We start from the raw sequence: 12991 nt of genomic DNA on the forward strand, positions 1-12991 counted from the left end.
TTATCACTTTTAAAAATACAAGATCTGAGTAAATGAAAGGAAAATAGAGAGGGTTGTTAAAGAGCTGAGTCATAGAGTGGAATAGAGAACAAGCGGAAGCGGAAGAGGCAAGAAAGCATACACAGGCTGGGTTTGAAGAGAGTTGGGAATGCTGGTTGTGGTAGATGGTCTCTGATTTGCTTACCGGATCTACTCGCCATCCTTCTTAACCCTGCTTCGTGATTCCAGGAGGCTGATCTTTATCAGCTTCATGGACCAGTCTCTCTGTGTCTTCAGGTTGGGTTTGGTTAATATGAACTACTGATAAGTGATTAGAAGTCAGGAGGAAAGAAGGCAAAGGTATTTATTTCCATGATCTGCCCCCTTCCAAACTTTAGGTTGGCAGTGGATGCCATTTTCTAAGGTTACATCTCTTGTTGGGTGGGCTTCTCCTATAACTCTAAGACATTCTGGGTTGCAGGAACTGCTATCTCTCTATGCCCCTTCAAACCTAGTGGTTATAATACTGGTTTCTCACAGCTGCTAGCCTCAGGGTACTTCATCATCTCTTGGTTTCCCTTCATTCCTTACACACTTTAGTCTCTTCATTAAATGATATTCCATCACTCTTTTAAAGTGTGCCATCAGTTTTTAGCTAGAACTGACTGATACATTGGTAGTGGGGAATAGGAGAAACGTTAAGGTAGTGTTAGGGAGGTGGGATAAACTGCTGTGGAGAGAGATAGGAAGAGAAGGGTTTCAAAGCTTTTTATGGCATTCTAAGAATGTAACATGACTGCTTTATGAGAATGACTCTAATGTAGTCTTAAATGGCTTCTTAATTATTGATATTTGGTTGGGTTTCTGTTTCTTTGCATGCACAACCAGGATTGAACAGGGCTAAGAGATGTCTGGGATTTACATGACGAGATAATACTACTAGGATCTATCTAGATTCATTTTATCATATTAAGACATTTCTCCCATGGAATCAGGAACATCCCAACCCAGTGCACATGCTAAGTTTTTATTGAAATTCAGTGAACTGCTATGGTGTGAAATTAATTTTTATTGTCAGTCCCCTGCATTGGCAGGCCGACTCTCAAGCCCTGCGCCACCAGGGAAGCCCTATAACACTTTATATAGCTGAGAATTCATCGATCAGGATTTTCACTCTCATTGGAATCCACTACTTGCCTACGACAAATCGGACACGTAGAGTTCTCAGACAGCCAGCGATCAATGCAGTGAATGTGATATTCATGGGAGCAAGGTAGTATGCGAAGCTTGCTGTTTTCTGTGTACTCTGTAAGGCAAATGCTACAGGCTTTTAGTGCATCATTTTCACCAAAAGATCTTACAGCCAAGCTGTCAATCTGTGCTTTGGTGAGTCCTGTAGTTTGCAGATTATGGGAGGACCCAGAGTCACTTTCATCAGATATTATTAGGCTAATTTGTATACCCCCTTGGCTGGTCTCTGATGATAAGTTTGTTTCTTCAATGCCTTCAAACATCAGTGAGCTAATTCCTGAATTTTCATCACTTGAGCTGGAACCAGAAATAGGACTAGAACTGGAACTAGACGTACAATTGGGGCTTGAATGCCAACTCAGTGTGGAACTTGAATGGGTATCATAGCTAGCATTTGAATCAGAACCAAATGTACCACTACTACTACCATTAGGTGACTCTAGCCATTCCATGTTTTGACTTGGAGGTGAGACACTATGCTCTAAATTACTGTCACTGTCCATAAGGTTATTTGAGTTACTAAATTCTGTCATTGTCTGCCTTAACGTGCTCTGAATTGGAACAGATGTTGTATCATTTAAGCTAGTATTTAACATTCTGCAAACGGGATTTCTCATGGTATTGACATAAGCTCTCACACCTGCCTGCTCAGAATGTGAATACATATGCCTCAGTCCTCGTTCACTTTCAGAAGTGACAGTGTTGTTTGGTGTCTCAGATGTTAACTGAGTTCTACTAGCTCTGCTGTCTCTCTGAGAATATGCTCCAGAATGAACTTGTCCTACTTCAAGATTGAAGGGTATGGTTGGATATATTTCCCTCATTCCCCAAGATTCACCACTGCTGGTTGTATCTGGAGAATTTTCTCCATGAACGGCATTCCTTGTTCTAGAAGTTTCAATAAGACCGCTATTTTGCAACTCAAATCCAGTCATTTGCTGTGTCAATATTTCTTGGTGCTCAGTTCTAGAAAATCTCGCATTCTCACTTAGCAGAGGCTGCTCAAAATTCTGAGAGGGTATACTATGATTAAGTCTTTGTACAATTTCCCTAAGTGAACGTGGAGGCGACCAACTTTCAATTCTTGCTCTGGTTCTCCGATACTCTGGGCTCCTACTTCTTGCTCTTCTCTGACTTGTGGTAGGTGGGAATTCCATTAATGTTTCAGTTGTATCTTGTTCAGACATAGATGGTCTTGTAAATATTGATTCAGATTGTGGACTTTCCACTTGCCTTTGGCTGTCTTCCGTATTTTCTCTTTTGGGAAGTCTTGCAGATGCTACATATTCATTCTCTGGATTTGGACTCCCATTATCAAGGTTAGCATTTATTTCTAAACTCAATATGAACTGATCACTTTTAGGATTAATTTGGCTCTCTTCTCTCCAAGATTGGTTTTCTCTTTGTCCACTTGTCATATTTTCAGTTTGTCCAGAACAGTTAAGCCAGTCTATTAGAGAGTCACCACTAGACACGTCATCTGAAGAGTCTCCTTTGTCTGTTAACAAAAAAAAAAAATGGGGAGGGTGCATAAAAGAACTACCAAAATTAGAACCATCATAAAATAGCACTCTGAAACTTTGTTTCAAAAACAAACAAAAAATGAGAACTTAAATACTCAGGTGTTTTCAACTGATTTCACATTTATAGAGTTAATATTTTATAAACTGCACTGTGTAGATTTATAAGTAAAGGTAGAAAAGTTTGGATTCCATCCAAAAAGAGTGAGCTAATCCTAGATAAACTTAGATAATTTTTTAAAAAGGGAATCCGGAGGAAGTCTATGTTTCAGTATTTCATCATATACACAGCCCTGTGTACCACTGTGGGAGGAATGTCAAGAGACTTTTTTTTCAGTCCACTGTCAAAACACTAATGCAATTAAACAAGGTAAACACCAGTTAAGGTACAATGCTAGTCGTTTAGTTCAATTTACATTATTGTCTAATTTTCATTAGTCTCCAACATGACTACTTGTAGGCTCTTCACTTATGTGCTTTTGATAACAGATAAGCGGTTTTAAAATATAAGGTTATTGCCCAAACATAAACAAGTTTTATAGGTTTAAAAGTGTTTGCATTTTGAATACTTCTTAATGTTACCAAGATTTTTAATTGACATTAAATTGAAGGTCAGATCAAATGAATAGACTGAACCTAGCATGGTACATATAAGACCATATTCAAGAGCCAAAGTATTATAGTATCCTCTTCATTAGACAGCAAAATCCTCTACTTCACACTGGGAGGGAAGGCACCAGACCTGAGGTCCGAGCAGAGTTTCTCAGCCTTAGCACTATTGACATTTTGGTGCTGGACAATTCTTTGTTTTGGGGAGCTATCCTTGTGCATTGTGGGATCTTTGGCAGCATCCCTGGCCTCTGCCCACTAGATGCTAGTAACACCCATGCCTCCCCTGTGACAACCAAAAATATCTCTAGCCATTGTCAAATGTCCCCAGGTGTTGAAGAGAGCACAATTGTCCCCAGTGGAGAATATTTCTGTTTGCTTTTTTTACATGTCTATGTAGAAAAAATAATTCAGGAAGTAGGAGGGACTTTCAGTTGAGGTAGAAAACCAAGAAAAATACAAATAGGCTACTTTGCACTGTTTCCCAGTTAAAACAACCCAAATGTGAATCAGGAAAACAAACAAACATACCTTGACATTCTCACCAAAAATCAAGTAAATGCCAGTTCTTTTTATGAGAAGTTACTTACCAAATTAATGTAAGTCACTTCTGTATAATTTACTATTTACTATTATGAAGTTACTATTTCCTATTATGAAGTTCCTTATTCATCCCATCCGATTCCCTCCAAAAGCAAAATATACCTGTATTTTCATCTGAGTCTTGTGGTGCGTTTTCTTTGATTAGCTGAAGTCTTCTCAGCAACTCTTCTTCCGTACTTTCACCTGGAATGCCTAGAAGATTGTTGTCTCTCATAAGTTCGTAATCTTCTTCACTCAGATTATTTACGAACCTGGAGAAATCTTCTTCCCGAACCAATCGGTCCGTTTGACTTATGTGTTGGGCCGAAACTCCATCTCCTTCCTCGTTGGAATCCGAGTTTTCCACCTTAATAAACAAGTGGAAAATTATCTGAAATTCACGACGTGGTGTTGAAATTCACCAATGGTCGTTTCGTTTTCTTCGCTTTCTACTTCCTGCCAGAGTGTCCGGTTCCGACTCAGTCGGATGACCCTCCGCACAGATTCCTCCCTTCTCCCTTCCCGACTCAGTTCTGTGGCCCCTGGTGACGCAAGAGTTGGGAGCCGCCTCTAGCCCAGAACTTGCTAGACGTTGCCTAGGCACCCATTATCTTCCCCGCTGTTACCGAGTAGGGACTGGATTCAGGTTAGGTTTCATTTCATTCAAAACCAGCCAATGTTACTGAGGGTTTATAGTGTACCAAGCACCGTGCTTCACCTCGTTTCACCCACAGGAGCCTATTCTCAGGTTTTCAGGCTCTGATATGCTCTATTTATTCGTTACATTCCATATGACTGCCTTCTTCAAAATGCCATGCCAAAGTCAGCCTAGTTCAATGCAGCAATTCTCATTTTCAGGTGCCCAGGGACCTCCGCCTTTTCTCCTCATGAATTTCTCAAATCCTAGACTCTCACTAAGAAAGCCCACAATTTTTGATAATTTACCAGGGCCCTGGCTGAGTCTCTTTAGTGTGTCTTCTCCCTTTTAACTGTTAATGGCTTCATCTTGCATTATATGGTCCTTCAGTCTTGTTTCAAACAAACAAGAAACACCAAAACTTTGGCAGGCTTTTCTGCTCAGCCAGGGAATTCCTTCTCCACAAAAGCATCAGGTTCATTTTTGTCCTCCTTTCTCATAAATATTATAAATAGTACTTAAGCAAAACTAGCCAGAACATCACAGGAACTTTTAGGACATATACATAATAGTTACTTTGTCTGCCACAGTGAGTACTGACTTTTCTGATTTTGTCGCATGTATCACCTGAAAGGCTTGGTGAAAATAAAATAATGCCCATTTGCAATGCTATCTGGAGGAGACCTCTAATTCACTCTCAGTACACAGCTTAGAAGTTGAAGGAGCTGTGTAAATTCACAGTTGTTGTTTTGTTCACGGTCCACAGCAGGCTTTCTTGTTTGTTCTCAAGGAGATGGAAGGATGGTAACTTTACTGGTGTGACGGTGAAGAATCTAAGTCTATGTCCTGCTTTTGACATTTGTTCCATGCCTCGTTTAACTTAAGCTAGAAAAATCAATCCTTCCCCTCTGAATCAAACGTCAGCAAGACTTTGGGTGAGAACAGAATCCCCTAGACTACCCTGCCTCCTTTATGGACTTCTGAGTGTATTTGTTATCTTTTACTGAAGTTATTCTTTTCACAGGGGAACTCTGTTGTAAACTTGTTTGCTGTGCCTCAATCAAAACTAGCAGTATTATGAAAATTCAGCGTGATTTGTACTCTTGATGCAGGAAACCCTAACAATCGTTAGTGTTCTTGAGAGTGATTGATTCAGTTTAATTCAATTCAATCAATTCAAGTGTCAAGTATGTTTAGCGTTTGTTAAATGTCAGTCATATTATCGGATATTAAGATACAAAGATGAGTATATTTAAGAATCTGTTGTCATTAGAGTATAACAAACAATTGAGCTACACAGAGGTAAAATTACAGTTTTGAGGAGAAAGTGATTTGAGTGAGAGAGAAAATCGGTTTCACTGCATTTGGGTTTTAAAGGATGAATAGGAGTTTTCTAAGTGAATGAAAGGGGGAAATATTTTAAAAAGTGAGAACAGCAACTACTGACACTCGTAAAACAACAAGGATAGTAGATTTTAATTACTAAAAAAAGACATTAGTTAAATTGGCAGAGCAAGGCCAAAAAATGGAGATCTTTATGACATGTTTAGAAGTTGGACTTTATCATTAGTGCAATGGAAAGATGTTGAAGTTTTTAGACAGTTGATGGTCAAATTTGCAATTTAGAAATAATATTGATAGTAGTGTTGAGGATGAATATGAAGGGCAACAGTTCAGATGGGAGGGTCAGAAATAGATAGAGGGCAGCCTAGGCTAGTGATGACAAGGATCTGAATCAGGGCAAAGGAATATGATTAAAATGAAGGACTTTAACAGATCTCTAGGCAGCAGAACTGATTAAACCTAGTAATATGTGGGAAAGAGGGAAAAGTGGGGAGGGGGAATATATGAGGGAAAGGCAGGGGTCAGGATTACTTCTGTATTTCTGTCTTTGCTTAGTGGACAGTGGTACCAATAAGAAGTAACACCTGATTCTGAAGTTGTATGGTTTAGCTTAAGAGGGAGCATGATTGCTTATGATTAGAATAGTATGCAAGTTACCTGAAGATTCAGAAAGTCTTACAGTCATTCCAAATTTAGGTACAGAAGCACATGAACTATTAATAGCCCCGGATGTTTGGTGTTCCCTGTAGTTGGCTCTCAGTGTCAATGACTCTAGCTTCTTGAACTATTTGTTCCTGGTTATGTCCCAATTCTGGTGCAAGTAACAGGGTATAGGGATCATCATCCCAGAGACCTACTTATTGACCTTGATTATTTAAATAGAAGCCACCAATATAGCTGTGCTTTACACTTAGTTCTCTCATGTCTTGACTTTCCTTCTGAGTATTGCAGTGTAGGTTCAGTAGTTTTTCCTCTGGATGGCAATATTGCTGCTTTGGCCTTTGTTCTATCCCTTGTCTTGATATCACAAGTCTTCTGAAGATGTTTTTTCTTCACTTCTCATTTCCGAGATGGGAGGTGCATCAAGAAGTCCGGAGGTTGACTAGAGCATCACTCTAAGTTGAGTTGGAGGGGAAGAGGTTGAAGATGGAAAGCTGCTTACTTTCAAACAGAGTCAAGCACTTAAAAATTTGGCCAATCCATTGTTGATGATGTGGTGAAAAAATGGGGTGTGTGTGAGCAGATTTGGCTGTTCTTTTATCCTGGTTGTAATAATGGAGTTTTGTAATCAAGAGTTTTCTTTTACTGACTCTGTCCAAGGAAGCTTCCGAACAGATTCTATGACTCAAAGGGAGACTGAAAATAAGCAAGAGATAGCATTCTCCCTGAATATGGGTAAAAGGAGTTCCGTGGCTTTAGAACTGTAAGAAATGATCAAGACATATATTCCAGATACCTATTGCAGTATAAAAAACCATTCCAAAACACAGTGGTAGATACAATAGAAATCATGCTGTTATAGTCAGGACTTTGTGAGCTAAGAATAAAGATAAAGAATACTGGGGATGGCTCATCTCTGCTCCATCATGACTGGGCCTCAGCTGTGGTGGCTTGAATGATTGGAGATAGATTAGACAACTTGACTGGTGTCATATGTCTGGGGCCTTGGTTCTGGCTAAGTTTTCTTTGAGTCACATCTTTTGGTGCTGAAATGTCCAACCAAGATGGCATCTTCATTCACAAATCTGGGGCTTGAGTTGGGCTGCACAGGCTGAAAAATCTGGGGCTGGTTTTCTCTCTGTCTCTGTCTTTCTCCATGAAATTTCTCGGTGTAGTTTTGGAGTCTTAGCAACCTGGATATCTCAAAGTAGTTGAACTCTTACATAGTGAATGGCTTCACCCAAAGTAAACATCTCAAGAGACTTGGCTGGAATCTGTAAGTCTTCCTATGACTTAACCTCACAAGTGCAAGAACACCTTTTCTCTTGCATTCTGTTGATTGAATAAGCCACTGTATCAGTCCATATTCAGGAAGTGGGACACCACATTCTACCTTTCAATAGAGAGGTAGCAAAGATTTTATGGTTGTATTTAATGTACTATAGCACATGATGAAAAAAATCTTATAATGATGACTTTTCAGTTTAAGTAGAAATTAATCTCTCCCTCTGTTTTCTGAATTGCATTATTCTCTGGGTAAAAATAAAAAAAAGGGAGGACATAAAATCTGAAGTTCTTTGCATTCAGCCTGATTTTAAAGATACCCGATTAAGGATCTTTTTATTATGTAATAGTTTTCCCACATCACAGACCATTGGTAATATTAAGAGCTATTTACTGAGCAACTGTAATTGCTAGACACTCTGCTTGTGTTTTAACCTATTTGACCTCAAGCCCCATGCAAGATTGGTATTACTATTCTCAGAGATAAAGGCATTGAGGCTGATGCAAATTAAGTGATTTTCTCAAAGTTACAGTAATAGATAATATGTTTAGATTCAAACACGGTCTTTAGGACGACTCTCCCTGTTTCGCTCTACTCTGCTATGTTTAATGAAAACACAATTTTAGACATCATTACACAAACGTAGTAAAATCTCAGTTAAATGAGATGCTTGAATCATGTTTGATCATTTTCGTGTGCCATTTCAATTCTGCTTTGGAGTTAGTCTAGAATATCTTCGTTTTAACTTAATAAAGAGTAATTTTAAATCAAGAAGTAAACATAATTAAAGCTTGATAAGATATTTCATATATTTATGTCTTTTTCTTTCCCACCAGAAGGATGGGTTAAAAGCTTGAAAACATTGATGCAGAAAAATGAATCTAAATATGCATGTCTCATGGAATCTACTGGAATTGGTTCTTTGACACAAATACTTGTTTTGAATCTAAACAAGAAATTCTTGTTAATTGAAATCACACCCTTTCCACTTACATAGGCTTGACACTAGGAATTAGTTTCATCTCTTCCTTATTCTTACCTCTAATTATGGAAATAAAAATGTATTTATTTAGCAAGGTCTCATCCCTCTTATGATTTCCTTTCTTCCTGGTTCTGCTCAGATTTAGACTGTTTTTTTTTGTTTGTTTGTTTGTTTGTTTGTTTTGCGGTATGGGACCTCTCACTGTTGTGGCCTCTCCCCCTACAGAGCACAGGCTCCAGACGTGCAGGCTCAGCGGCCATGGCTCTGAGGCCCAGCCACTCCGCGGCATGTGGGATCTTCCCAGACCGGGGTATGAACCCATGTCCCCTGCATCGGCAGGCGGACTCTCAACCACTGCGCCACCAGGGAAGCCCTGATCTAGACTTTTGATAGCTTTTCTATTAGTGCCGTGTCAGTGGTTAGTTTGCTTATATGCTTTCTCTAGTTTTGAGACATTTTACACACTTTCTCTGAGGCATGCATGCTCCAGGTCTGTTATTCACAAGAAAGTTAGTTCATATTTCCGCACATTTGTTTATTTGTAAAGTCTTACGTCCTAGATTATTGTAATAAATAAATAAACTTACATATACATAAATAATATTCTGTTTGTTTGAAAAGCACTCTGACTTTTTGTGAAAGAGACTCACTTCCCAATTTTAAAGCATTAATCTGAGGAACAGGGGCCTGCTGGAATACTCCCCAGGGACAGAGGCTGGCGGGTGCCATCTTCCTGCTCTCTCTCTGCCTTGATAAAACTGAAAGGTGCCATCTTTTTTCCCCTTTTTCCTTTCCTGCAGGTGACAACTTTGTGCTCCAGCCAGCTGGCTCCTTCTTCCCTGCTCTTCCTCTGTCTTGCTATATATATATTTTTTCTTCTTCTTTTTCTTTTTTTCTTTTCCCTCTTTCCCTTTATTCAAATGGTGTCATCTTTGCACTCTTCCCACCGCCTCACTCAGCCAGTAAGCATCATCTTCACACTTTCCTTCTGATGTGCTCCAGAGAGCCAGAATCTCCAAGACAGGAGATCCCATTTTTGTGGCCTCCACTCAGGGGATGCTCCTTGATCACCTGGCTCTGGAGGCCAGGAGGGATTTCTTTTCTGGGTCCCATGGGACTGTAACAATTGGAGAGACAGTTCTTGGCAGGATACCACCCCCAGGATGTACCACTACACATCAGACTGAGACACAGCCCCAGCCTTTACATGAAAAAAGCCTATTTGCTAGTAGGGACAAGTCTTAAGAGCAGACTTCAGGTTCAGCACACATCTAGAGGCTACGGATGTGCTCTCGGGGAAGGTAGGCTGGGGGTGCCATCTCTCCACCCTCACTCGGCCTTACTACAGTTCACTGGTATCTCCCAGAATGGAGCTTGTACACTTATCTGAAGCACTGTTTTCTTGTGACTGCTCCCTGGGGAACACCTTCAGATTGCTTGCTTCTGGGGTGCAGCAGGGCTTACACTTGCAATCTCACAAGGCTAAATATAGTTGCATTCTTTAAAAGCTGTTACCAAATTTTCTGGCTTCCTATCAACCTGAATCTAGGTACTGCCTGAGATCCTCCACTTTGGGTTGCTCATTTGTCTTGGCACACCCTCAACTGCTGGGATGGTGTGCCAGGTCTATTAAAAATAAACTGCTTAGACAATCACAAAGATTTGAGAGGCAACCAAGAGTAGACAGGGTTAAATGACAAGGTTCATCTGTCACACAGCTCTTCAAGACTGGGAGATGTGGCTATTTCACTTAATGCATAGAAACCAACACACAGAGTCAAGCAAAATGAAGAAAGAGAGGACTATACTCCAAAAAAAGAACAAAATAAAACCTCAGGGAAAAATCTTAATGAAATGAACATAAGTAATTTACTTGATAAAGAGTTCAAAGTTATGGTCATAAAAATGCTCACTGAACTCAGAAAGAAAATGGATGAAAACAGTGAGAACTTCAACAAAGAATCAGAAGATATAAGAAAGTTCCAAATAGAAGTCACAGAACTGGAGAATGCAATAATTGAACTTAGAAATACAGTAGATGAATCACAAGAAAGAATAGGTGAACTCAAAGACAGGTCAGAGGAACTCATCCAATCAGAGAATAAGGAAGAAAAAAGAATGAAAATAATGAATATAGCTTAAGGGATTTATGGCACATCAAATGGAATAACATTCACCATAGGAACTCCAGAAGGAGAAGAGAAAAGGGGGCAGAAAACATTTGTAGAAATAATATCTGAAAACTTTTCCTAACATGGGTAAAGAAACAGACATCCAGATACAGGAAGCCCAGAGAGCTCCAAAGCAGATCAACCTAAAGAGATCCCTACCAAGAAATATTAAAATTAAAATGTCAACGTTAAAGATAACAAGGGAATCTTAAAATCACCAAGAGAAATACAACTTGTTATATAACTTGTTATATACAACTTGTTATATAACTACATCAACCTAAAAAGCTTCTACACAGAACAATAAACAATCAACAAAATGAAAGGGCGAGCTACAGAATGGGAGAAAATATTTGCACATCATGTATGTGATAAGGTGTTAATATCCAAAATATATGAGGAACTCATACAATGGCTATATCTATCTATCTATCTATATATAGATAGATATAGATTCTCAAACAATTCAATTAAAACTTGGGCAGAAGAACTGAATAAAAATTTTTCCAATGAAGGCATCCAAATCACCAACAGGTTCATGAAAAGATGCTCTACATCACTAATCACCAGGGAAATGCAAATCAAAACTACAACGAGATATCACCTCAAAGAGACTAAGAGGTAACAAATGTTGACAAGGATGCAGAAAAGGAAACCCTTGTGCACTGTTGGTGGGAATGTAAATTGGTACAGCCGCTATGGTAAACAATATGGAGTCACCTCAAAAAAATTAAAAAGAAAACTACCATACATTAGCAATCCTGCTTTGGGTATATATATATCCAAAGAAAATGAAATCACTATTTCAAAGAGATATCTGCACTCGCACATTCATTGCAGCATTATTCACAATTGCCGAGAAATGGAAACAACCAAAGTGTCCATGCATGGATAAATGGATATAGAAGATGTGGTACGTACATAGATGGAATATTATTCAGCCATGAAAAAGAATAAAATCCTGCCACTTGCAACAACATTTATGGATCCTTGGGGCATTATGATGAGTGAAATAAGTCAGAGAGAGAAAAATAAATACTGTATGATATAACTAAATTGTAGACTCTAAAACAGCCAAACCCAGAGAAACAGAGAATAGAATGGTTGTTGCCAGGGGTTGGGGTTGGGGGAAATGGGGAGATGTTGACCAAAGGGTGAAATATCCAGTTAGCACATGAATTTCTGGGAATCTAATCTACAGCATGGTGACTGAGGTTAACAGAACTGTATTATATACTTTAAATTTGCTAAGAGAGTAGATCTTAAATGTTCTCACCGAAAAAAAAAATGTTATTTATGCGAGGTAACGGAGTTGTGTTAACTAGCTCCGCTGTGGTAATCATTTCACAACATGTAACATACCAACAGATTGTACACCTTAAACTTACACAATGCTATATGTCAATTACATCTCAATAAAGTTAGAAAAATACAGAAAACAGACTGTTGCACAACATTCAAGCAAAAATACTAGTTTTGGGCTGCTTTTTCTTGAATTTAGTCATTGTTCCTTCTTGAATCTGTTTTGTATCACATGATAGCAGACTCATACAGGCAGCCTACTTCTGATCAGGCGCAGCGAAAAAGAAGCAACTGATGGTATATGGGAGTTCAGGGATAAGCTACGAGATTTCTCCGTTTCTTCCCCTACTTTGTGAAGATTCTCCAGCAGCAACTTTGTAACTTCCACGGCTCCAACTCCAATGAGACAGAACTGGTATGGTATGACATTGATGATCATTTAACCTGGCCCTGGACTCCTTTACAACCCTCTGCTTAACTCTGCCTTTCCAGCATAGGGGTAAAAGTAAATTCCTGTTCCTACTAATCACTCCATTATCTAGGTGGCCCTTCTTTACTTCTCAGAAGTTTCATCACTGGTGTTCTTAATACCCTGTATTAAATTTATTTGCAAAGACTTGAAACAATTTCTATTTTATTTGTTATGGGCAAATACAGTATAATAAAATT

At 39.0% G+C, this 12991-nt stretch overlaps 1 protein-coding gene across 1 annotated transcript; it reads right to left on the bottom strand.

Moving 5' to 3' along the window:
• Positions 1 to 1133: 1133 nt before the first annotated feature.
• On the bottom strand, positions 1134 to 12761 carry LOC309807008 (E3 ubiquitin-protein ligase RLIM-like; the record flags this gene model as incomplete). Its single annotated transcript, XM_082626149.1, has 3 exons — positions 1134 to 2728; positions 4065 to 4308; positions 12672 to 12761. The coding sequence occupies 3 exons, from the start codon at positions 12759 to 12761 to the stop codon at positions 1134 to 1136; spliced, it is 1929 nt and encodes a 642-aa protein (XP_082482275.1).
• Between the last annotated feature and the right edge of the window lie 230 nt (positions 12762 to 12991).

The sequence above is a fragment of the Mesoplodon mirus genome (assembly GCF_964341445.2).
Source record: "Mesoplodon mirus genome assembly, chromosome: 1".
Lineage (NCBI taxonomy): Eukaryota > Metazoa > Chordata > Mammalia > Artiodactyla > Ziphiidae > Mesoplodon > Mesoplodon mirus.